The 27,868-nt window shown below is 35.0% G+C and overlaps 1 protein-coding gene across 6 annotated transcripts in view; it reads left to right on the top strand.

The window, feature by feature from the left end:
* The window catches only part of LOC105830797 (glutamate receptor-interacting protein 1), a 136,043-nt gene that overhangs the window by 29,726 nt on the left and 78,449 nt on the right, over positions 1–27,868 (top strand). For all 6 annotated transcript variants that reach the window (XM_012670384.3, XM_028193285.2, XM_028193283.2 and 3 more), the window contains one exon: positions 16,215–16,732. In XM_012670384.3, the coding sequence (XP_012525838.1) occupies positions 16,215–16,732 (518 nt within the window). The remainder of the gene's footprint in view (positions 1–16,214; positions 16,733–27,868) is intronic.

Genomic DNA, 27,868 nt, shown 5'->3' with positions numbered 1-27,868 from the left:
CATTTAATTAAGAAATATTTATACTCAACACTATTTTAAACATAAAATATTCTTGACTAAAGGCACTTTTGCATTTTGTTAAGAATACATTTTTTTATACGCAATGATCCACGAAACATCCGTCAAACGTCCATCGAGGCTCCATGAAGCCCCCATCAACGATCCACAAAACGTCCAGTAGACATCCTTGACGACGTCCAATGGAGGTTCAGTAGACATATGCAATGTGGAACTTTGGATTTTCAATGGCTCTGTATTGGATGTCCAATGGACGTCCACTGGAAGTTTCAAACTTCTATGACAGACGTTCAATAGACGTCCATTGGTTGTTTTGTTTCTATGTAGGATATTTAATTACACAGGCACACAAAAAAAGTGGTTGGTCCGGCGGACTAGACTAGTCAATCCTTGTGTATTTTGACCCGCTGAATTCGAATCAAAGTCAGAATTGCAAAGTTAGCTCGTATTTTCTAACTTAAAAAAAAATTTTTGTTAAAAGTTGGTCCTGGTTGAACAGACTAGTCAATCCTTATGTATTTTGACCTCCTAAATCCAAATCCAAGGTCAGAATTGTTGAATTGGCTCATTTTTTCCTAACCTTAAAAAAACACCTTGTAAAAGCAATTTGGATCACAAATGTATAATCCGGAACGTGCAGGCTTGCGTAACCACATTACCCGGGGATAATTCAATACGTATGACAAGTCTGAGCTTCTGTGAATAAACAGGGTAGAAAATTAATTCCCTATTTTCATTATATATAACTCTTTTATTCTCGAAGGTTTGGATTAACGAACAAACTGAAACCTGGATGTTACAAGTCTGTTGAGTGGAGACTATTCATAGATTCTTCTAAGAAAAGCTTGAAAGCAGTGTTGCTGCACAATACTAATGTATATGCTTCCATTTCTGTAACGCACTCAGTAGTGATAAAAGAAGAATACACAAACCTGAAAACAGTTCTTAAAAAAATTAAATACACAGAACATAGCAAATTAGTAAGGATCTAAAAATTCTCACCATATTATTGGGTCAACAATCAGGTTACACAAAAAATCCATGTTTCCTATGTGAATGAGATAGTAGAGATCGAACGAACCATTACATAAGAAAATAATGACCGACAAAAACATTTGTGCAACCTGGGTCTAAAAACATTATAAATGAATCGTTAGTTGAACCTTCAAAAGTTCTTCGATCTCTTCACTAAGTTAGGACTCATGAAACAATAAGTAAAAGCTCTAAATAAAAAAAGGTGAATGCTATCAGTATCTACAAGAAAGATTTTCTAACATCTTTGATGCAAAATTGCAAGAAGGAATTTTCGATGGACCTCAATTACCTAAAATGTTGAAAGACGACAATTTTGTCACCAAAATGAATAAAGATGAGAGAGCAGCATGGCTGGGTTTCAAAGGTGTCACAGAAAATTTTCTAGAAAACCACAAAAATCAAGATTACAGAGAAAGAGTGGCAGAAATAATGGAAAACTATAGAAAACTAGGTTGCTTAATGAATCTTAAGTTGCATTTCTTGAATTCTCATATTGACTACTTCCCAGAAAATCTAAGTGATCATAGTGAAAAACAGGGAGAAAGATTTCATCAAGACATCAAAGAGCTAAAGTATCAATATCAAGGCAAGTGGGATGTGAATATGATGGCTGATTTCTGCTGGACACTCAAACGGGATGTCTCTGTGAAAGGGAAGGAACGTAAGAGAAAGCCATTGCACAGAAACTTCGAGAATAAAAGAATTAGATATAATAGAAAAAGGGAGTGAATTTTCTACGCTATTCATTCACAGAAGCTTAGACTTATCATACGTATTGAATTTCTCGGGTAATGTGGTTACGCAAGCCCGCATGCTCCGGATTATACATTTGTGATCCAAACTGCTTTTACAAGGTGTTTTCTTGAGGTTAGGAAAAAATGAGCCAATTCAGCAATTCTGACCTTGGACTAGTCTGGTCCGCCGGATCAATATTTAAAAAAATATTTTTTTGAGGTTAGGAAATACGAGCTAACTTTACAATTCTGACCTTGAATTTGAATTTAGCGGGTCAAAATGCATAAGGATTGACTAGTCTAGTCCGCTGGACCAACCTTTTTTTGTGTGTGCCTGTGTTATTACAGTTTTCATTATTTAATTATATATCTTCTGAAAAACTTTGTAAGATATTGCTTGATCACAAGCAACAATTGAAATGTATTATTTAATGTCCGTATATCTACAAATACAAAAGAAAGTACAATAAATTTTAATACTATATTTAATCTGAACAATTAACTGGAACGGCTTGAAATTCATCGTTAACTTGGATCACATGGTCTATTTTACACTTTTTCATTATTAATTGAATTAAATAAAAAAGGCGATAGATATATAGACTGCTTGTTATGCTAAATTTTTGTACCCAATTAAATATCGCCTTTAAAGGAGTCCCAGCAAACACAGAATATAGACGCAACATTGCACAGAAGTAACATGTGAGATAACAAATGTTACTTTACAATCATGTTAATGCAATCTAGATTGTTATCCGAGTACAATATAACGGTTTTATATTAATTTTTACATTTTTTTGTTATTTATTCGCAATATTGAAATAATAGTAACATAACAACACTTATATAACGAATTTTATATTGAAGTTATATTGATATTATATAATATTTTATATAATATTCGTATTGCGCAATACAGATCTATTATATTGATATTATATTTAAATTACGCGAGAAAGCTTTTGGCAGTACCGTTTCGTGACGCGATACATATCCGCTGCCGGTGTTCTGGCAGAACGAGTCTGATGGTACCGGTGTACTCGAGCGGTGCTGACTTAATTGTTAAGTGTGATCGTGATTAACGCGACGGTGCAACGATTCTGAGTTTCAGCGCGATCCAGACCATCCACCAAGCCCAAGGAAGTCTTGTCGCTGTGTCTTGCTGCATGAGACACAAGATCTATTTTATTCGAGGCAATCCTTTTTATTTTTCCATTAAATTTTGTACTAAATTTACAATTTGTCAGTAGAAAATATTGTACAGCTATATTTTGTTACATTTTCAATAATATGTAATTGATCATTCCAGATATTCAGTTTGCAAGATTGAGGTTAGTCTGCAAATTTATAGCAAATTTAATAAAACCATTAATCTCAATATAAGATTACAGTTATATAATTAAAATATAATTGTGTCGTAACATTTATGTTTTATCTCAGTTACATGTTATATTTATATAATATAACTATAACATTGTATGAGTGGGAAATTACAATTAACATAGACGTTACATGTAACGCACATATTATCCCAGCTAGCCAGGCCTGTTAAAATCACATATCGTGAAAGCTTTACAGCAAGGAATGTTTCAATTTTGACAACAATTTTATGACAAGTAATTGTCTGTTGCTTTGTTTTCTAAAAGTTTCAAGCAAATTTACGGCAAAAGTTTTCATCACACGATTTTGCAAATAACAGAGAAAGACTTGTACATAAATATTACGTATAGAAATTACAAGATTTGTTCCGACACGATAAAATGCAAAATTTAAGCAAATAACAGAGCAAACCTTGCTACACGACATGACAATAAATTTATGACAGAAACAGGAAATCTTGTTAAGCACAGAATAACAGCAAATTAGTAGCAAGAACAAAATAAAACTTGCCGAGCATACTTTCGCAACAAAATTGCGACAAGATGTGTCCATAAACAGCTTAGTTTTTGTTGGCAAGGCTTGTTGCAAATAGTATGACGCACATTTTATGCAAATAACGGGGTTGCATTATCGAGTTTTAAACTTTATTTCTGACTTTACTATCTATCTCGAGATGGCGCATTTCTCGTGAAAAAGATTTACCTACTGGATTAATAAAAGGGGCTCGTTGAGAACAGAGAACCAAGTACGATTGCACCATTCACATTTGATATTGGACTAATCAGTCTAATATTTCAGTCTAATAATCATTTTTGTTGATCTAAATTTTGACAATATTTGTCCTGTTCTTGCCACAAATTTGCTATCATATTGTGCATAGCAAGGTTTGCCTTGTTTTTGCCACAAATTTGCTATCATGCTATGTACAGCAAGGTTTGCTCTATTCTTGCCACAAATTTGCTATCATATTGTGTACAGCAAGGTTTGCCTTGTTCTTGCTGTAAATTTGTTGTTATGCTTTACTAGTAAATTTTACCCTGTTATTTGCATAAAATATGCGTCATACTATTTACAACAAGCCTTGCCAGCAAAAGCTAAGCTTAATGCGGACACACCTTGTCGTAATTTTGTTGCAAAGGTTTGCTCGAGTTTGCGGCAAACTTCGCGCAAAGTTTGCGTCATTTTGCTAACTGGGATATTGCGTGTTACTTCCCGTTTTATTGTGCCAACATTGATGTTATGTAACTGTGTTTGCTGGGGTCCTTATAAAATTGTAATACTGAGCAATATTAAATTGGCAATAATTATTACTTCTTATAAATATTAAAAGTTTTAACAGCAGATTTACAGGATTAAAGGAGAAACAGCAAATCATGTCTGCGTGTTAATTTTTGTCTTCATCAACTTTATCAACATAGCGACATTCAATTGGGGAAGAGAATATTGTTATGGAGAGAGTATTGTCGCCATATGATCTCGTCGTCGCTGGGCACATACTCGATGAACAAAACAAAAAAATAATACTTTGCATTCAAAATAAAACATAATGTTTTTAGTCTTATAATAGGTTTCTAACAATAAGTGTTGGGTTCTTGAGTGTTAGTTTCTTAGGTTTTGGATTCTCAATTGATAAAATAGGTGTTAGGTTCTTTAGTGTTAGATCCTTAGATTTTAGATTTGTAGAATCTGAATATTCGAAATTCATCCAAATTGACTAATCTAAAAAAAAAGCCTCATCAAAATCTCTGAGCACAATTACGATTTCAAATAGCATTTTTTTACTGAATACTCACATTTTAGGCTTTCAGGCTTTGAAACTGAATTTTGGATATTCCTAAGTTTCAGGTAATCCGAATTCATCCCAATTAAGAGGACTAACATAATAAAGCCTCATGAATAGCTCTAAGCTTGATTACAACCTTAAAAAGTATTTTTTGACCAAAGGTTTTAGGCTTCTAAATTCTAGGTTTTTAGGTTTCGAGCATCGGAACTCTTTTATTTTTGAAGAATTAATATTTATTACTGACAAAAAAACCTCGCGAACTCGAAAATTCAAATTGTAATGAAACTTTGCATAAATGTAGAGAGTAAATACATGAATTTAGAAATTTTTAGTAGCGGCCCAAAAACGGTTTTGTTCTCGTTCACGCGTTCGAATTTGGCACGCGTTTAGTTTGAACGCCGGAACACGGGCCGATTCCCAGGTAGCAAGCTCACGTTATTTTGATGTCCCAAAATGGTCATTTACTGACTATTCTTAACGTCACGAAATGACGTCCTTATGACGTTAAAATGACGGTCGAATGTCACAAATTTCTGACGTCATGAAATGTACCGTATTTTGACGTCATGGAATGACGTGAACAATATGTAGTCAAAAAAATCTCTTAAATTATCCTGTTTCTGAATATAACATAAAGAGACTTCTAAAAGATAATATTATAATGTCACAATGTTAACTAATTAATCGTTTTTTGAGAAAAGAAAGATATCATGAAACTGATATCTAAAAGATTTCTTAAATCGGATATCTTTAAACTGCAAGTAGAGAAAAATAAAATAAAATAAAAATTTCATTTTTTTAAAATTATTTTTATCAACAGCACATACCAAATTTAGAAGAAATTTTTATTAATTATTTTTTTATTAATTAAATTTAAATTATATTATTTTATTTTATTCTTACTTGCTGCTGGTAGGTTTGAACCCGAGACCTTAGGATTACGAACCTTGTTCTCTATCTGCTACGCCAATTTGACTCATCGATATGGGTACTTGTTATTGTCTACATATACCTATATGTTATAAACTGACGCAATTATATTATTTTTTGTAAAAGCAATTAAATTTTGCAAAACATTAAAAATAAATAGCATTAATTTATTTACTTATTAATTTCACTGTTAAATTTATCTTTTTCCATAACTTTAATAATTTGATGGAAATTGCGATCTATTTAGCACTAATACTTCGAAGCGTCCAAATGGTTAATTAGATAGTTAACTATATAGATCATACATTCTAAGAAAAATTATAGTACATTTATTATCCTGTTTTTGTACAGTACATGATGAATTTAGATTTTGTGCATTTTTTGTGCGCAGTAATTGTAGACAAACCGTTATTTTTGGAAACATTATCTTTATGATAATTTTTTTTAATATCTCTCATTCAGGATGTTATATGCTGCGTACCGATATTTACTGTCAGTACTGAAAATCTACAGTATATGTGACGTAAACTATAGATCGATTTTCAATACTGGCAGTGAATATCGGAACGCAGCCATAGTGTTGTCTGATTTCTTAGTCAACTACGACGCGCATGGACGACTCAAAAATCGAACAGCATTGTGATATCTTTTATGAGACAATAAGTTGATATCGTTTAGCTGATATCATAAGGATAACATTTTCAATGAGATATCTCAAAGACCGTTCTTAGTAGACGTCTCTGATAAATGTTATCATTTTGACATCATTTCTAAGATATCTAAATGTTTTCTTAAAAAAGTTTTCTTAAAGTTGAATATAATATGCTTATATAATATACTTATGCCTTACGCCTTAAATCTCATTGTAGACACCACTTTAGACCATGCTGTCTAAAATACGTCTTAATGACGTCTTTATGTCCCGATCTTGGATGCGTGCTGTCTGGGAAAATAATCGTCAGATCATGACTGAAATATGATTTCGAAATGACGTCACATTATGACGTCAATTTTAGGCCATGTAAAAAAATGGCCATTTTGACGACATATGACCAGATATGACCATTTTGGGACGTCAAAATGACGTGGGCTTGCTACCTGGGTTGGCTCGCCAGCACCGCACGGTGTAGAACTTCTCTCTCCTTTTTTTTCGCGTCTCACTCACAACAGGGATTTTCGGGATCGCTGATTATGAATCCGTAGTGAAAGTTTTAAAATAAAAAATGGCGGATCCAATATGATGGGCAAAAGAATGAAATTTGATGTAATTGGATCAAAACTTATTTTTTAAAAGTTTTGAGATTGCTGATTACGTATCCATAGCCTAAATTTTCAAATTCAGAATAGTGAATAAGAAATAAAATATTGTCAAAATTTTAAATTACAATGGCAAATATGTTAAAGTTTCTTGAATTTTATTGAAACTATTCATTTCTCAGATCTGTACTTTTATTCACATTTCTTGGAATTTTTAAAGCATGGAATGGAGTCCTAAGAAATAAGTAACAATGGAAAAAAGTATTTTTGTCTGTCATATTGGATCCGCCATTTTTTATTTTAAAATTTTGACTGCAGATTTGTAATCAGCGATCCCAAAAACTTATAATAACATGTAAATTGTATAAAAACAATATTTACAAAAACCAGCCATGACAGGGTTAAACATTCGGCATTGATTGGATTAACTTTAATTAATAATTATCGCTTCATTAAACATTATAGAAAAAAATAGTTCAGGATTATTCGGCTCAGATTCTTATAAAAAATAACTTTGTATATTTAGTGAGCGCCAATTTAGTAACACCCTGTATAGTCATACATATGTTATGGTCAAACCCCGTTGCGCGGGCGTTTCTAGGATTGACTGGTCAATGCGCAGAATAACAAAGCGTTTTGGTCAAAGCCCGAAATAGTTTTGTATTTCGGCCTTTGACTGATATGTTTTTAGTCCATCCTAGGAGTGACTAACAGTGACTGGTCAAAGCTAGAAACTGAAAAAATAACTTCGGACTTTGACCAAAACGCTTGGTTATTTCGCGCATTGACCAGTCAATCCTAGGTATGATTACAATAACGCCGTCTAAACCCGCTATGCGCCTTGCAGGTGTTCTAATCTGTATGCTATTCGTGAGCGATTCACGGCACGAATGCGTTGTTGTCTAGCACAAGCCATGAAAAAAATTCGCGAATTTCAAATGTCTATATGTATTTTTATGAGCATCTTGTTTAGCGTGGAAAGTCGCAAACCCATGTGGTGCAATGAATGCTTTGCACACATACACACACACACACACGGGGGGAGGGGTGCAAGGGGAGCCGTCGGCTCCCCTCCCGTACCCACCTCATCCAAATCGTTAACCTATGTGAACTTTACTTTGCTTGCAATGTACATGGATTGCCCATATATATTGCAAGCAAAGTAAAGTCCAGAGGTTAACGACTTGGAGGGGGTGGGTGCGGGAGGGGGGGGGTGGCGAAAGCGCGCGCGCGTGCGTGCGTGCGTGCGTGCGTGCGTGCGTGCGTGCGTGCGTGCGTGCGTGCGTGCGTGCGTGCGTGCGTGCGTGCGTGCGTGCGTGCGTGCGTGTGTGTGTGTGTGTGTGTGTGTGTGTGTGTGTGTGTGTGTGTGTGTGTGTGTGTGTGTGCGTGCGTGCGTGCGTGCAAAGCATTTACTGCACCACATGGGTTTGCGACTTTCCACGCTAAACGAGATGCTCATAAAAATACACATAGATGTTATAGTCAAACCCCGTTGTGCGGGCGTTCCTAGGATTGACTTGTCAATGCGCGGAATAATCAAGCGTTTTGGTCAAAGCCCGAAATAGTTTTGTATTTCGGCCTTTGACTGATAGCGTTTTGGTCAAAGTCCAAAGCGATTTTTTCAGTTTTTAGCTTTGACCAGCCATATTAGTCACTCCTAGGATGGACTAAAAACATATCAGTCAAAGGCCAAAATACAAAACTATTTCGGGCTTTGACCAAAACGCTTGGTTATTCCGCGCATTGACCAGTCAATCCTAGGAACGCCCGCGCAACGGGGTTTGACCATAACACATATATGAAAAACTTCTACACACATGTATATAATTCATTTATATATAACAAAGGTATCATAAAACGTATCAATTACTTATTTATGACATTTGCCCACAAGGCTAATGGCATATAACAGCAACTTTAAGGCCTCATAACTTAACAATTAAAAGTAGGCTTAATAAAAAACTTTTAAAGAATTAATGTCTTATCATAAACTCTCGTTTAAAACAAAATTCAAGTCCGTTTTCGAGGGCCACGAAACAAACGATTCTTAGAGCCACTCTTTCACTCCAACCCTTATTTTACACTCAAAGAGTGCAATGTAACTGAAAACTGTGACAATGAAACTGTGATTCCGTATGTATTTTAACATAAAAATATAATTTAAATGTAAAATAATACAATTACATAACTGTTATAAATTACTTAAGTTCCCAGATAGCACACGGACATCCTTATGACGTCCTTAGGAGGTCCAGGACAGACTTCGTAGATATCCTGAGGATGTCCTGATTTTATCCCGGGACGTTCTCAGGACATCCTGAGGAATAACAAACAAACGCCACTTTTTAGTCCTCAGGACATCCAGGACTGTCCACCGTAGATACCATAGGATTTCCTCAGGACACTCTCAGGAATAGCAAACAATGACCACTTTTTGTCAGATTTTTTAGATTTTTTTTTTAGGATTTTTGATAAATGTATCAATTTTTATAAGAATTGAAACGTTTCTCAAGAAAATTTAAAAAATAAAAAAATTCTGATTAATTTAGAAAATTTTTTAATATTTCTAAATATTTTTAAGAGTTTTTGAGAATTGAAAAAACTTTCAACAAAAAATTAAAAGTTCAAATTATTTCTACGATAATTTTGTAAGAGGAAGAAGACTATACATGATTCAGCCAAGCGACGGTCGTACCTGTTAAAGCATGTTTAATCTATGACCCGAGAAAACGGTCATCCATCCAAGTGTCAACTATCGCCGACATTGCTTGACTTCGAAGACCATACGCATCTTAACGCTTCACGATGATCCATGAGTACTTTTTGTTTATGCATACATATTTGTTATAGATCATTACGATAGATATTGTCAGAAGGATAAAACATATATAGTTCACTTATATTTTTATAAATAAATATAAAGTTTTACAGTTTTTTTAAATTTTTACATATGCGAGCGAAATAACATGTGGAATAACTTATTAAAAAAACTGTTTTTGCTCCGTTCGTATAAAATAAAATAAAAAATTATTTAATGTCATCTTTTATATTGTTTTAATATTGTTAATATGCCACATTGTTTCAGTAAGTGTAGACATTCAATCTGACTTCAAAGTCGACATTTTTATACATTTGATTTTGCAATACATTCTAGAAATACGTACGATATTCAAAGATTTATCACTTGCTATATTAATTTACTGTCTTTTTCAAAAATTAATATACATCCAGGATGTTCCTGAATACTGTTTTAGGACGTTCTGAGGACTGTCTTAGGACGTCCTAAGGGCCTTAGCAGAATGGCTGATTTACAATCTTAAGACATGTTTTATGGTTTAAACTTTATGTCTTGAAGCAACGCACAATGACTGTCTTGTGTCTTGTGTCTTAATGATAATATCGAAGACGACAAAAAGAGGCAAAAAATATTGCCATTAAGACACAAGACACAAGACAGTTATTGTGCGTTGCTTCAAGATATAAGGTTTAAACCATAAACCGTGTCTTAAGATTGTAAGTCAGCCATTCTGCTAAGGGCCTAAGGACTGTCTTAAGATGTCCTGAGGACTTTTATGATATCATATTCTCAGAACATTCTGTGTTATCTAAAATGTCTGGTATTTATACAATCATCATATTTAAGTTTATCTTCAGACATTTTGTAGCTAATGAAACTTTTTATACAATATTTTAAGAATAACGTTTTCAGCTAAAATACATGTATCCTCAGGATATGCCAAGGATGTCCTGAAGACACGAGTAAAATTGTAATTAATTTATATTAATACTATTACAGAATCTAACATTCTAAACTTACTTTAGAAATCAAATTTATACATAAAATATTTATATAAAATATTTACAATAATATTTACAATAACTATTATATTCTGACAAGATCCAGGACATCCCGGGACATATTCAGGATGATCCTGAGGACGTTCTGTGCTATCTGGGTTATATTGTTGACTTGGAAATTATAACTAACAGTTATATAACAGTTATATAACTTTTAGTTTTCTGAGTATATATGAGTATATATGAATATTTCTTAAGAGATATTATAAATGAAATCAATGTAATTGTTTTAAAAACAGTATTTTTAAACAAAATTTTATACATTTTATACAAATCAGTTGCAGTACATTACTAAAAAATATTTTTAAACACATAAGCAAATTTATAATTATAAAAATTAAAATAATGAAAAATAACACAGGCACACAAAAAAAAAGTGATTGGTCCGGCGGACTAGACTAGTCAATCCTTATGTATTTCGACCCGCTAAATTCGAATCTAAGGTCAGAATTGCAAAGTTAGCTCGCATTTTCTAACCTCAAAAAAAATTTTTTTTTAAATGTTGGTCCGGCAAACCAGACTAGTTTATTCTTATGTATTTTGACCCGCTGAATCCAAATTTAAGGTCAGAATTGCTGAATTGACTCATTTTTTCTTAACCTAAAAAAAAATTTTTTTTTAATGTTGATCCGGCGGACCAGACTAGTCTATCCTTATGTATTTTGACCCGCTGAATCCAAATCCAAGGCCAGAATTGCTGAATTAGCTTATTTTTTCCTAATCTAAAAAAAAAAATTTTTTTAGGTTAGGAAATGCAAGCTAACTTTGCAATTCTGACCTTGGATTCGGATTCAGCAGGTCAAAATACATAAAGATTGACTAGTCTGGCCCACCGGACCAATATTAAAAAAAAATTTTTTTTTGAGATTAGAAAATGCGAGCTAACTTTGCAATTCTGATTTTAGATTCGGATTCAGCGGATCGAAATACATAAGGATTGACTAGTCTAGTCCGCCGGACCAACCACTTTTTTTTGTGTGCCTGTGTAATTAAAAAAGAATTTTTTTTGTGGTTAGAAAATGCGAGCTAACTTTGCAATTCTGACCTTAGATTCGGATTCAGCGGGTCGAAATACATAAGGATTGACTAGTCTAGTCCGCCGGACAAACCACTTTTTTTTGTGTGCTTGTGTAATATATCAAAATGCTAGTTGTAATATCCCACATAGAAATAAAACCTCCAGTAGACGTCTAATGGACGTCTGCCATGGAAGTTTAAACTTCCATTGGACGTCCATTAGACGTCCAATATAGAGCCATTAGAAATCCACAGTTACGCATTGTGGACGTCCATTAGACCTCCATTAGAGGTCGTCAAAGAGGTCTATTAGACGTTGTGTGGATTATTAATAGAGGCTTCACGGAGCCTCGATGGATGACTGACGAATGTTTCGTGGATCATTAATAGAGGCTTCATGGAGCCTCGATAGATGATTGACAAAATAAAAATTTAAAATAAAAATTTTATTTTTTTTAAATTATTTTTATCAACAGTACATACTAAATTTAAGACAAATTGTTATTAATTAATTAAATTTATATTATATTATTTTATTTTATTCTTACTTGCCTCTGGTAGGTTTTGAACCCGGGACCGTAGGATTACAAACCTTGTACTCTATCTGCTATGCCAATTTAACTCATCGATATGGGTACTTGTTATTGTCTACATATACCTATATGTTATAAACTGACGCCATTATATTATTTTTTATAAAAGCAATTAAATTTTGCAAAACATTAAAAATAAATAGCATTAATTTATTTACTTATTAATTTCATTGTTAAATTTATCTTTTTCCATAACCTTCCCAGGTAGCAAGCCCACGTCATTTTGACGTCCCAAAATGGTCATATCTGGTCATATGTCGTCAAAATGACCATTTTTTTACATGACCTAAAATTGACGTCATGATGACGTCATTTCGAAGTCATATTTCAGTCATGATCTGACGATTATTTTCTCAGACAGCACACATCGAAAATCGGGACATAAAGACGTCATTAAAACGTATTTTAGACACGGTCTAAAGCGGTGTCTATAAATGAGATTTAAGGCTTAACGCATAATTTAAGCATATTATATAAGCATATTATATTCAACTTTAAGAAAACTTTTTTAAGAAAACATTTAGATATCTTGGAAATAATTTCAAAATGGTCAAATTAACCATTTGAACGCTTCAAAGTCTTAGTGCTAAATAGATCGCAATTTCCATCAAATTATAACGGTTATGGAAAAAGTTAAATTTAACAATGAAATTAATAAGTAAATAAGTTAATGCTATTTATTTTTAATATGTTTTGCAAAATTTAATTGCTTTTATAAAAAATAATATAATTGCGACAGTTTATAACATATATAGGTATATGTAGACAATATTAACAAGTACCCATATCGATGATTCAAACTGGCGTAGCAGATAGAGTACAAGGTTTGTAATCCTAAGGTCCCGGGTTCAAAACCTACCAGCGGCAAGTAAGAATAAAATAAAATAATATAATTTAAATTTAATTAATTAATAAAAATGTGTCCCAAATTTAGTACGTACTGTTGATAAGAATAATAAAAAAAAATGAAATTTTTATTTTATTTTTTAATCTCTAGTTGCATTTTAAAGATATCCGATTTAAGAAATCTTTTAGATATTAGTTTCATGATATCTTTCTGTTCTCAAAAAACGACGAATTGGTTAACATTCTGACATTATATGTTATCTTTTAGAAGTCTCTTTATGTTATCATTCAAAAACAGGATATCTTTTAGAGATCTTTTTGATAACATATTGTTCACGATATTCTATGACGTCAAAATACGGTACATTTCATGACGTCAGGAATTTGTGACATTCGACCGTCATTTTAACGTCATAAGGGCGTCATTTTGTGACGTCAAGAATAATCAGTAAATGACCATTTTGGGACGTCAAAATGACGTTAGCTTGCTACCTGGGTTAATAATTTGATGGAAATTGCGATCTATTTAGCATTAATACTTTGAAGCGTTCAAATGGTTAATTAGATGGTTTTAACTATATAGATCATATATTCTAAGAAAAATTGAATAGTACATTTATTATTCTGTTTTTGGTCAGTACATGATAAATTTAGATTTTGTGCATTTTTTGTGCGCAGTAATTGTAGACAAACCGTTATTTTTGGAAACATTATCTTTATGATAATTTTTTTAAATATCAAATGGATCTCTCATTCAGAATGTTATAGTGTTGTCTGATTTCTGAGTCAACTACAACGTGCATGGACGGTTCAAAAATCGGACAGCATTGTGATATCTTTTATGAGACATTAAGCTGATATCATTTAGCTGTGATATCATAAGGATAACATTTTCAAGAAACTTAAATGAAACTCTTCCGTGAGATATCTCAAAGACCTCTCTTAGTAAACGTCTCTGATAAATGTTACCATTTTGACATTATTTCCACGATATCTAAATGTCTTCTTAAAAAAGTTCTCTTAAAGTTTTCATTCTGACAAGCGTGTTGTCTGGGTAACTTCTACCATGAAAATAAATGTTCCATACAGATATGGAAGTTTAATGGATACCTAATGGACGTCTATCTAACTTCCATCATGGAAGTAAATGTTCCATAGAGCTATGGAAGTTTAATGGATCCTTAATGGACGTCTGTCTAACTTCCATCATGGAAATAATGTTCCATAAAGCTATGGAAGTTTAGTGGATCCCTAATAGACGTCCATGTAACTTCCACCATGGAAGAAAACATCCAATGGAGCTATGGATGTTTAATAGATCCCTAATGGATGTCTATCTAACTTCTACCATGGAGGTAAACCTCCAATGGAGCCATGGAAGTTTACTGGATCCCTAATGGACGTCTATCTAACTTCCGCCATGGAGGTAAACCTCCAATGGAGCTAAGGAAGTTTACTAGACCTCTAATGGACGTCCATCTGACTTCCACCATGGACATAGACGTCCCATGGATCTATGGAGGTTTAATGGACGTCCATTGGACATCCACTGGATGCCAATTTCTATGTGGGATTACTAAAAAGTTATAAATAATTTAAAAAAGACTTATAAAAAATTGAGTAAAATTCAAGCGTGAAAAAATTCAAGATGTGAAAAAAATGATTAAACGTGCGGAATTTGAGGGTCGGAATAGTCGTGTAAAAATGATTTCTGCACTTTTCTGGATATTTGATTTGTGAAGGAATGAGTTACTTGTGCGAGAAAACTTCGTACACAATTGGTCACTTTGCAGCGGGTAGAGAACCGGGAAAAGAACAATTTGTAACACATATTACAAATGAATTAAAAACAAGAATTTCTTTCAAACATACGTAAAATGGACGTTCTTAAAATATCTAAATATAGATATATTGTTGTGAGTGTTGCACCCCCGTTAGTCAGTGCAGTTGACTGACTGATATATTGATTTTGGGGAAGAGCGTTGTCAGTTGTAAAGAGCTTGACAACGCTGATAAAAAATGAAGTTGTAACCCGATCGCGCACAAAACCGGACGCTTTCGAAATACGCTTGTAATGGTAATTAAGCATGGTAGCAGCTAGAGTACAAGGTTCGTAATCCTAAGGTCCCGGGTTCAAACCTACCAGCGGCAAGTAAGAATAAAATAAAATAATATAATTTAAATTTAATTAATTAATAAAAATTTGTCCTAAATTTAGTATGTGCTGTTGATAATAATAATTTTAAAAAAATGTAATTTTTATTTTATTTTATTTTTCTTTAGTTGCAGTTTAAAGATATCCAATTTAAGAAATCTTTTTGATATCAGTTTCATGATCATATCTTTCTGTTCTCAAAAAACGACGCATTGGTTAACATTCTGACATTATATGTTATCTTTTAAAAGTCTCTTTATGTTATTATTTTCAAAAACAGGATATCTTTTAGAGATCTTTTTGACAACATATTGTTCACGTCATTCCATGACGTCAAAATAGGGTACATTTCATGACGTCAGGAATTTGTGACATTCGACCGTCATTTTAACGTCATAAGGGCGTCATTTCGTGACGTCAAGAATAGTCAGTAAATGACTATTTTAGGACGTCAAAATGACGTGAGCTTGCTACCTGGGAAAGTAGCTTATTACATATTACAATATTTTCTATGTATTATTAAAGTTTCATAATTTTTTAATTTTCTCTACTTTAATCTTAAAATCTGGTTAGAATAAAATTGGAATATAAACTAGAAATTTCTTTAGGAGAACTTGGTTTAACGGTAAGGGAGACATCAAATGGAGTCTACATCGATAGCCTTCGTCCGGCGAGCACAGCGGATCGCTGCGGTGCGTTACAGGCGGGGGATAGGCTGTTAGCCGTGGACGATGTACCTGTTCAAGACGCGGTGACCGCTGCCAAGCTACTCAGAAATAATTCCGAGAGCTGCCGCATTGCTAAATTGCAGATATTACCGCGATCGCCAAGCGCGAAAACAGTTAAAAGAAAAGCGCAACCGCAGACCCAACAAAGCTCGAGTCAGACTCTGCAGATGAAGGAGAGTTTAACGGTCGTTCTCCGTCCGGATCATCGAGGTTTCGGACTTGCGCTTAAGTTAGCCGAGGATTGCATGAATTATGTAGTGAGTTTATTGGAACCTGGCGGTCCGGCGGAACGAAGTGGCATCCTTTTACCTGGCGATAAAGCCATCGCAATCAACCGGAGAATGTTACGTGATTTGCAACAGTCCGAAGTAGTCAACATATTGGAGACATCGCAAATGGTAAACTTTTGTTTTGTTTCGAGTTTTTTTAATATTCAAAATTGGAACATAAAATGTCTTAATAATATCTTTTAAATGTTTTATAATATATCAAAGAAAAAAAAAATCGTACCAGCAATTTAGAAATTTGAGAAAAAATAGCACTCAGCTATATATTTTAATGTAATAAGAATGATAAAAAAGTTATATAAATTAAAAAGATAATTATTTATTTAAATAATTATCTTTTTAAGTACAAAAAAATAGCAATATAAATGTAAGCAATAGAAAATTGAACAGACAGAGCTTTTTTTCTTGTTTCTAGTACTTAAGATACCAGATTTCGTCGCGAAAATTCGTCATTGCTCCACTATTTTCATAAATATTCTAATCTAATATAATTAACTGATCTTACAGCCCTATGTATCTACACAAAATAATTTATAAAAACATTATTAATGCAAGAAGTATTTTAAATAAAATTTTAAAAAATTTTAATCAATTATTATAGTATTATGCTTCATTAGAAAAAAACAATAATTATGAAAACTAGAAAAATGTAATTATCATATTTTATTTGTATAAAATCTATACAAATATATAATTAAGTTACTAATTTGTTATCAATTAATGGTGCACATAAATTGTTGTAGTGACTACATTCTTTAGTATTTAATATTACTTTTGAGTCTTATTATAATACTTATTATAATACTTCATAAAATTATTGGTAGATACTTTATAAATTTTAGCGTCAAATTATAGTTGCCAGAAATATATTTTGTGTTCTCTCAGTCTTTGATGTCTTTTGGTTTCTCTATAATAAATCACCAGTAATGGATTAGTTTGGATCGTGTTGCAAGTTTGTCAGCAGTGCGTTATAAGACAATAATAAGTCAATAAATAGTAATTCATATTTTAGTTTTACATTTGAAAGCATTTCTTATATTTTCTTATGAAAAAATATTTTTGATATAATCGGCTGGAATCTTTTTCAAAAAAAAGTTTTATATTTGAAAGCATTTCTTATATTTTCTTCTAAAAAAATATTTTTGATATAATCGGCTGGAATCTTTTTCAAAATAAAGTTTTCGCTGATCAAAAGTCTCCGAGCGCAACCTCTTTCAAGTTGTAAAAGTTGATCAAAATATGAAAAATTATGTACGTTTTCTGCTCTTTTAAGATTAAATGTATTGAGATAAAAATTTTCGTGTCTGATTTATAATGCAAAAAATGATTTGCATAACTCACTATGTAAAATAAATGTTAGTAATTTTTCAGTTTAGGGAAGGCAGCTCTGATGATCTGTTGTGATTGATATACAATATTCTATCTATATGATATCAGATAAAGTCACAAACTCATGTAATACAGTACAAGTAGGAAATTTATAATTCTTAAGTCTTCATTATTGATGTAGAAAGAATTAAATTGCACAATCACTGTTATCTATCTTAATTTCTAAAATATATATATATTGTATCACATAATTAATAATATATAATATCACTTAATTAATAATATATAAAATGCGTGATTTGCATGTTTGCTAATCCATATGTAAAGTGTGGTGCAGAGAACGTGCGGGCTTCGCCTTTCCCCCTGCACCTCCTCCCCGTATTTTTTTCTAATCTAACCTAACCCAAACATTTTAAAGTCGCTATTTGGTCACATTTCAAATATGAAGTCGTAAACCCTTGTGGTAAAGTACAAGCGTGGACGTAGTTTCGCTCTGTAAAGAGGGTGCGGGGGAAGAGTGTGGGTGGACCTCGCTACGTGTGGAAAGTCGCAAATCTATGTAATGTACTCCTATACAGAATAATTATGTGTCGTATTTATGAAACTTTTTTTGTTAATAACTTTTTAACGAATCACGAGCGACGGCTAAAATCTTTGGAAGGTCACTCAGGAGGGTGACCTTGATAATATATGTCAAGGTCATGGTTATCAGAGTTGCCCCCCTAAACTGAATACTTACCTACATGTTTTGTTCATCAAAATATATACGTTTCAAAAAACAATGTATGTTGTCAATATCATTTAGATAAAAATATTTTTTTTTATCTTTAAAAACTAGTTTACAATTCGCTAACCATATGTAATAAAAAAATCAATTGCAGTTATTTTTTACAAGTACTACGTAATGGAGTCATTCATCTGTAACGTAGGTTTTAAAATGAGATTTCACTGAAAGTCAATTTAAAGCAGTATCTCCTTTATAAAAGTAGTAGTTTAATGAACTTTTTACATATTATGACCACATTGAAATTAATAATATTTTGAGGTGTATTTCTAAAAAAAATCTCTTAACCTTTTTTTGTAATATATGTCAAAAGATAATGCATTTTTAAATGTAATTTTTAATTTTCTTACATGTCAAACTGTAAGTAGCGTTATATCTTTAGTAAAACAGTTTAAATTTCAAGTTTAAATTTGTTTCTCTTAATATCGGCTTTAATAACATAAAGAATTATATAGAAAATTACATCATTTTTTTCAAACGCAACCTGATATACCGTGTCATTATTTATAATGATTGCACACATTTAGATATTAAAAAAAGTTCCTGTTCCAAACTATTGTGGCAATCAAATTGTGTGCACAAAGATAGACATTTAATCAAACCTATGCTCATGGCACCAGATGGATACATACTAGATATACATACTAGATATACAAGAACCATACTTTTTTAATACCTTAAGTAGTGCGAATATCCTAATAAATGCGGTATCCAAGCGTGCGGTGTCCAATCGTACGTGTCCAATCGTGCGTGTCCAATCGAGCGGTGTCCAATCGTTACGTGTCCAGAAGGAGGTCACCCAAGTTGTACACCGTACATTTCTACACCGTTCAGTTGTACACCGTATATTTCTACATCGTACATTTCTATACTGGGCATTTCTACACTGTTCAGTTGTACACCGTGCATTTATACACCGGTTAGTTATATATCGTAAATTTCTACACTGTTCAGTTGTATACCGTACAATTTTTTACCATAAAGTTGTGCACCATAAAGGTATACATCGTAAAGGTGTACATCGTATATTTCAACACCGTTTATTTATACACTGTGCATTTCTATACGTAAAATCGTACACAGCGAAGTTATTTATTGTGACGTGGCGTGCCCGGCCGCGCGCGTCACAAGGGCATAAGTCCGACCGAGGGGGTTGGACGGGGGCGACTCCTCGCTGAGCCGAGGGGGATACGGTTCTGTTATTTTATTTTCTTTTGGATTTTTAGTTTCCGCGATACCGCTTTCCATTTGTAGTGCCAATCATTTAAAGTTAAGGCGCCGAGTAAGGGCTCATCTGAAAAATGTGTCAAAAGCGACGGAGGAGCGGCCGTCGTGGGAATCCTGTTACGAGCGATCGACAGTGGAAGGAGCACCCGCAAGGAGTTTCCCCGCCGAGCCGTGCGTCGGGCCCCGCAGCGCGTTGCCGACCCGGATACCGACCGCGCGGAATTACAGCGCTGCGACACGACGACTCCCTGCAAGGGGCACGCCATGGGCACGCCACCAGGCTGCAGACCGGAAGAGCAACTACAGCCATGTCAATCGGTGCGGTCGCGGCCTGGCCAGCCGGACCAGCCGAAAAGGCACGGCACGAGGGATCCCACCTGGGGAGCACGTGCCGATCATGGACACTTCGAGAGGTGAAACAGCGCGGCGCGGGATCGAGGATCACGCGAGTCGGGCGGATCCACCTATCGGGAATCGAAGAGCGCCCGCGCATGCGTGGCGGCTCGAGCCGGCCGGCGCGAGCACAGGGCTCCTTACTGTTCGGCAAGCCGGGATAAGACGCAGCACCGAGGATCAGCCCCGTGTTATCGACTTCGGTGGACGAGGATTGTGGATTTTGTAAGGCCATCACTCGGCAGCCACGCGGGATTTAATAAGATTTGGTAAGGCGGTCGACTTTCGTGCGGGACCGGATAAGGGATACCGTTTCTTGTCGTGTTATCGGTGATCCCGAATCCGATACCGTTTTTTGCTGTTGCTTGTTCTAATGAACATTTATTGAGAAACTCGAAAATACAAAGTAGAATCTTGTGGCCGCACGAGAGATCGGACCGACCGGCCCGAATATTTAGTTATTAAGTACGTTTCTCTCGAACAAAGCTGGCACTGACAGTCATTTTGTAGTTGATAATTGTGTTCTTTATTACCGCGAATACTGTTTTTGGATATATTATAATTGTTGTGTTGGGCGAGCGAAGAGCCTCGACGGCCTCCCGCCTCGTAGAGTAAATCTAAAGTTTCCACATTCTCTTTGTGCTGACTTCTGGCTTCCGTCTTAACCGCGTATCTCTGTGAAATTATGAGTGAGTCCCAGATGCGCACAGTAATAAACGGACACAGCAAGCTGAGTGAAACGGACACAGTAACAAACGGACACAGACCAAATGCGCACAGAGCGAAACGGACACAGTGCGAAATGGACACAAACCAAATGCGCACAGAGCGAAACGGACACAGTGCGAAACGGACACAGTGCGAAACGGACACAGACCAAATGCGCACACTGCACATGCGCACAGACCAAATGCATACACGGAAAGTCGCAAATCCATGTGTTGCAGTGAATGCTTTGCACGCACACACACACACACACACACACACACACGCGCGCGCGCGCGCGCGCGCGGGGGGGGTGCAAGGAGGGCCTTCGGCCCACCTCCCGCACCCACCCCATCCAAGTCGCTAACCTATGTTGACTTTACTCTGCTTGCAATGTACATGGATTGCATTTGGTCCGTGCGCACGTGCAGTGTGCGCATGTGCAGTGTGCGCATTTGGTCCGTGTGCATTTGGTCCGTGCGTATTTGGTCTGTGTCCGTTTCGCACTGTGTCCGTTTTGCTCTATGCGCATTTGGTCTGTGTCCGTTTGTTACTGTGTCCGTTGTGCACTGTGTCCGTTTCGCTCTGTGCGCATTTGATTTGTGTCCGTTTGTTACTGTGTCCGTTTGTTACTGTGTCCGTTTGGTCTGTGTCCGTTTGTTACTGTGTCCGTTTGGTCTGTGTCCGTTTGTTACTGTGTCCGTTTCACTCAGCCTGCTGTGTCCGTTTATTACTGTGCGCATCTGGGACGCTCCCGAAATTATGACGTTTTGTTAAGTGGAGTAAGATCCATGATTTTCGTTGACACCGTACTCATTAATCATTAAAGAAATATATTTTGATGTTTGATATTTAATTGACGATTGTGTACCGATTCTTTTCTGCGACCTGCCTCGATCCGACTCCCCCCCCCCCTCTTGGCTACAAAAGAATCACGCCCCTCTACCGCTTCGAGAAAAGAGTCACCGGCATGAGTAGCTTCCTATCCGGCTACCGACTTATAGTTAATTGTTGTGTGGCGCGGAAATCCGCACCTGGCGCTTAGAAATATAGAGCATTGCGGAGTTACCGTTTAAGCAAGCTACCGTTTTCGAACGTTACCGATTTCGCGAGGGAGCGTTACACGCGAACTGTTATAAAGATTATTATCGTTAATTGGTCGTAGCCCCTCGGATCTGGCGGTTCCCGAAGGAAGGCTACGTCGCATTATTTAAATACGTAAAAAATTTATCCTGTTCATTTGATTGTATCACAAATATGACATATTTTTCGTGATAACATATTTTGTTTTATTTATTAAAGCACCAAATATTAAGTCGGTGTAGATATGTACGATGTACAATTGAATGGTGCAAAAACAAACGGTGTAGAAATGCACAGTACACAACTTTATGATGTATAACTTTAAAATGTAAAAATATATGGTGTACAACTGAACGGTGTAGAAATGTACGGTGTACAACTTTACGGTGTACACACTACAAATCTGTAAATACGAAACCGGAATTTGCCCATAGATAACGCTAGCTGTCAATGTAGTTACCGTCAAACCGCGTCATTGGCACCATTTTCTTTTGACATCTGATAAAGATTTTCAACTCACAACAATACAAGTTTCATACAACAGCATAGTTTTTAATAGCGTTGAACATGTCGAATTTTATGCTTAGAAACTATGATTTGCGGACAGCATTGATTTTCTGCTACTATTTGAAGAAAACTGCTGCAGAATCGCATCGAATGCTTGTCAAAGCTTACGGTGAGGATGCTCTTGGTAAATCACAGTGCTTTGAGTGGTTTAAAGAATTCAGAAGTGACGATTTTGACGTGAGAAACAAAGAACGTGGAAGACCATCGAAAAAGTTTGAAGACAGCGAATTGCAAGCATTGTTGGATGAGCATGACGCTCAAACGCAACAACAACTCGCGGATCAATTAAATGTGACACGAGAAGCCTCCATACGTTTGAAAGTCATGGAAAAGATCCAGAAGATGAGAAAATGGATTCCACATGAACTGAATAAAAGACAGCAGGAAAACCGAAAAATCATTTGCAAAATGCTGCTCGCCAGATACAAAAGAAAGTCATTTCTCCATTGAATTGTAACTCGCGATGAAAAGTGGATATATTTTGACAATCCTAAGAGTAAAAAATCATGGGTAACTCCAGGCAAACCATCAACATCGTCTGCAAGGCCAAATTGCTACGGACGGAAGACAATGCTCTGTGCTTGGTGGTATCAGAAGGGTGTGATCTATTATGAGCTGTTAAAACCTGGCGAAACCGTTAATACTAAACACTACCGACAACAAATGATCGATTTGAATCAAGCTTTACGTGAAAAACGACTATAATATCAAAAAGGCAACACAAAGTAATTTTTAAAAATTTGAAGTGAGATTATGTCGACGCAAGTGGCAAATTTTATTAAAACTCCAAGTGATTACAACGTTTCGGCCCTCGCTTTAAGCCCTTCTCAAGTAACAATCTACTCTAAATTTGTGATTCGTGTCAGCGGATCATGATTTAAACTGTAATTTGTTTTAAAAAACTGTGGTGAGTGAAATTTGTTTTTTAATAACTAAGAATGCGAATAACTATGAATACCTAAGAATGCAACTCACGTATTGTCACAGGAAAATACAAGGAACAAATTATTATCGCAATGAGTACAGAAAGAATTTTTTTACAATGAAATTGATAAAGCACATAATGTAAGAGAAACATTGTATGTCTTTACTGAAAGGCAGTAACTGTCAGACTGATCGACGCAATAAATACAAATAAGTCAAAGGGGCAAACTTCGTCTAAACGTTTACATATATTTGATGACGCGGTTGTAAATCGGATTTAAATTTTTAGTATCTTTTTGTAAGTTTAGGGTGTTATCAAACTTTTTTATGAGAAACATTTCGACAATTTCTCTCTTCCGAATGTGTTTCTCACTATGCAATATGCTCGGTGTTGATCAATTAAAATCATGATTGTTCAAGATTCTGTGTGAGCTAACCACCGATTGGCAACATTCGTGTTTTTTTATGTTATTACAGTGTTCTTTCATGCGTTTTTCCAAATGACGTTTGGTCTGTCCGATATACACCGCTGGACAATCCTTACATTTTATGCTGTACACAATGTTTGTTTTTCTTAAGCGGTCAATCTTATCTTTGCCATGTCGAATTATTGTATCGAGTTTTTTTTGTACTGTATAAACTGTGCTGAATCCTAGCTTATTAAGAAAATGGCTGACGCCCTCACTACTACCTTTGACATATGCTCTAAGACTATGCTCTTCTTTAAATTAAATTTTTCACTATTGGGATTGTCAGAATAATTGTTATAATGTTTTAGAAATTTTTGTCTGTTTTTTACATACCGATTTATTAAGTTACGGAAAAAGCAATTATTAATCAGAATGTTTTTTACTATGTTGATGTTCTTTTTGTGAAATCTGTTATCCGACAATAGTATTGCTTGATCAACCAAACGGATAATGGTATTGGTTTTATATTTTAAAGGGCGGCTGGAATAAATATTGACGTAACGTCCGGAGAAGGTCGGTTTTTTATATCAGTTTGTAATTAATTTATTGTTTTCTTTGATAACACAGGCACACAAAAAAAAGTGATTGGTCCGGCGGACTAGACTAGTCAATCCTTATGTATTTTGACCCGCTGAATCTGAATCTAAGGTCAGAATTGCAAAGTTAGCTCGCATTTTCCAACCGCAAAAAAAATTTTCTTTTAAATGTTGGTCCGGTGGGCCAGACTAGTCAATCCTTATGTATTTTAACCCGCTGAATCCGAATTCAAGGTCATAATTGCAAAGTTAGCTCGCATTTCCTAACCTCAAAAAAAATTTTTTTTTAATGTTGGTCCGACGGATTAGACAAGTCTATCCTTATGTATTTTGACCCGCTGAATCCAAATCCAAGGTCAGAATTGCTGAATTGGCTCATTTTTTCCTAACCTCAAAAAACACCTAAAAGCAGTTTGGATCACAAATGTATAATCCGGAACGTGCAGGCATGCGTAATCACATTACCCGGGAAAAATTTTCTAGAAAATCACAAAAGTCAAGATTACAGAGAAAGGATGAGAAGAAATGATAGAGAACTATAGAAAACTAGGTTGGACACAGTCTCGATTGTACACCGTCCCGATCGGACACAGTCCCTATTGGACACGGACTCGATTGGACACAGACCCGATTGGACACAGACCCAATTGGACACGAACCCGTTTGGACACGGACCCGATTGCACACGGACCCGATTGCACACGGACCCGATTGCGCACCGACCCGATTGCACACGACCCGTTTGCACACGGACCCGATTAAACACGGACCCGATTGCGCACGATACGATTCCGCATTGCAGATAGTACATGGATTAGTGACTTGGACGGGGTGGGTGCAAGAGAGGGGCGAAGCCCCCCTTGCACTCCCCCCATGTGTGTGTGTGTGTGTGTGTGTGTGTGTGTGTGTGTGCACAAAGCATTTTCTGCACCACATAGGTTTGCAACTATAAAATATGTATAAGAAAGAAAAATATTATAATAAATATTTTGTACGTATTTTTATGTCTGAGTTTGCCAAGTATAAAAAAATTATGATAAATATTTATAAAAATATTAAAAATACATATTTATGCTATTATAATCCAAAAATGAAACAAATATTTCGAGTTTATATACCATAAATATTTTTTAGTACATTTTAAAAATATATTTTATATATTGTTAATAATAATTTTTGTATTATTTCTATATAATTTATGAAAAACGATTATATAACTTTTAAAAAATGTTTTTTAAAAATAAATTCGTAAAATATTTATAAAAATTTTCTGTGCTATCTAAATTGTTTTTGCATTATTCTGCGATGCGGATTCGTGTGCAATCGGGTCTGTGTGCAAACGGGTCGGTGCGCAATCGAATCGGTGTGCAATCGGGTCTGTGTGCAATCAAGTCCGTGTGCGAACGGGTCGTGTGCAATCGGGTCGGTGCGCAATCGGGTCCGTGTGCAATCGGGTTCGTGTGCAAACGGGTCGTGTGCAATCGGGTCGGTGTGCAATCGGGTCCGTGTGCAATCGGATCCGTGTCCAATCAGGTCTGTATCCAATCGAGTCCGTGTCTAATTTGGTCCGTGTGCAAACGGGTCGTGTGCAATCGGGTCGGTGCGCAATCGGGTCCGTGTGCAAACGGATCGATGCGCAATCGAGTCCGTGTGCAATCGGGTCCGTGTGCAAACGGGTCGGTGCGCAATCGGGTCGGTGTACAATCGGGTTTGTGTGCAATCGGGTCAGTATGCAATTGGGTTCGTGTACAATCGGGTCCGTGTCCAATCGAGTCCGTGTCCAATCGGGTCCGTGTCCAATCGGGTTCGTGTCCAATTGGGTCTGTGTCCAATCGGGAAATACTACTGTGTCCAATCGCTTATGTGCGCAATCGGGCCTTACTCAAAACATTTAATAGTTACATAACTATTAATTGCACTAATTTTTTTTAAATTTAAATGTTTGTTAATTACACTAATTAAAAGTTAAAACACTAAATTATGCCAAAAAATATATAACGTTTACATTTCTTGCAATAAAAGTAATAAAAAAATTAAATAATATTAACTTAGAGCAGCGCTCGGAGATAGTTGCCCTTTTCAGCCAGATTTCAGAGGCGACGCCTACCATTCCCCCACTACCGCTTATTGACGGCCAAGCCGCTGAACACACGTGACCGCCTCAGGCGCATCCCTATAAAGAAATATACTGGGGGTCGTATCTGAAATATTTTTCTCATTAAATAATTTTTATTTTTATTAAATAATTAAATATTGAAAACTTTATTATTAATATTATGTATATAAAGCTATTATATACATATATAATATATGTTATAATATATTTTTTATTAAATATAATTAAATATAATTACAATTTTGACAATCTTTCCACATCACCCGTGAGGTACTATTGTTTGATGCGTTTTTTTTTTAAGTGGTTTCCCCAGTAGGCCTATTCCACTAATAATGAAATATTATGACTTAAGCCAGTTTGTCTATCATTTAATATAAATTAATATATCAAAATTTAATGCGATTTTCTAGGTCGTTTGCACGATTCTACTAAAGATTGTATATCTACAGATATTTTAGAAGAACTAACTCGCATCAGGGAAGATAATGATTCATCGCTTAAAGAAGAACGTTTATCTGTTTTTGTAAATGTCATTTTTGAAAAAGAACACTCATAAATATGTGGATCCAAACATTGAAAAAATTCGAAAACCGAAATTTTTTAAAAGTGGATAAGATGATATATCTAAGATTTTGAAAAATTCGACCTTCTTTTCTAACCGTGCTTTCAGAGCAAGATCGCATTGTAAATCACAAAGTTCTGCCTGAAGTTAGTAAACTTTGTTCCTCGATTTGCACAGTGAGAGGGTTTTCAAAAAGTATTAAATCTTTCCTTAACATTTTGAAATCAGTGAAACGGGTATTGAATTGATTTATTAAAGAATCAATAATATAAGTTTGTTTTCTAAAATTACAATTTTTGTCAGATTCTTCAAAAAGAATTTGGCAAGAAGGAAAAAAGTGAAAAATATTATTCTCTAAATGATTCTTAAATAATTGAAGCTTTCTGTGAAAGGAATCAATATGGCTAATTAATTGTGAAATAACTTGATTTGTCTTTTGTAACTTTAAATTTAACATGTTTAAATAATTTGTAAGGTCAGTTATTAAAGCAAGCTCGCAAAGAGAATCTAAATCTTTGAAAAAATGTTTAAATTCATCAAGTTTTGCAGGA

The sequence above is a fragment of the Monomorium pharaonis genome, chromosome 9 (genome assembly GCF_013373865.1).
Source record: "Monomorium pharaonis isolate MP-MQ-018 chromosome 9, ASM1337386v2, whole genome shotgun sequence".
Taxonomy (NCBI): domain Eukaryota; kingdom Metazoa; phylum Arthropoda; class Insecta; order Hymenoptera; family Formicidae; genus Monomorium; species Monomorium pharaonis.
The sequence above is the reverse complement of the archived record's forward strand: the minus strand, read 5'-3'. Positions and strand labels throughout refer to the sequence as shown.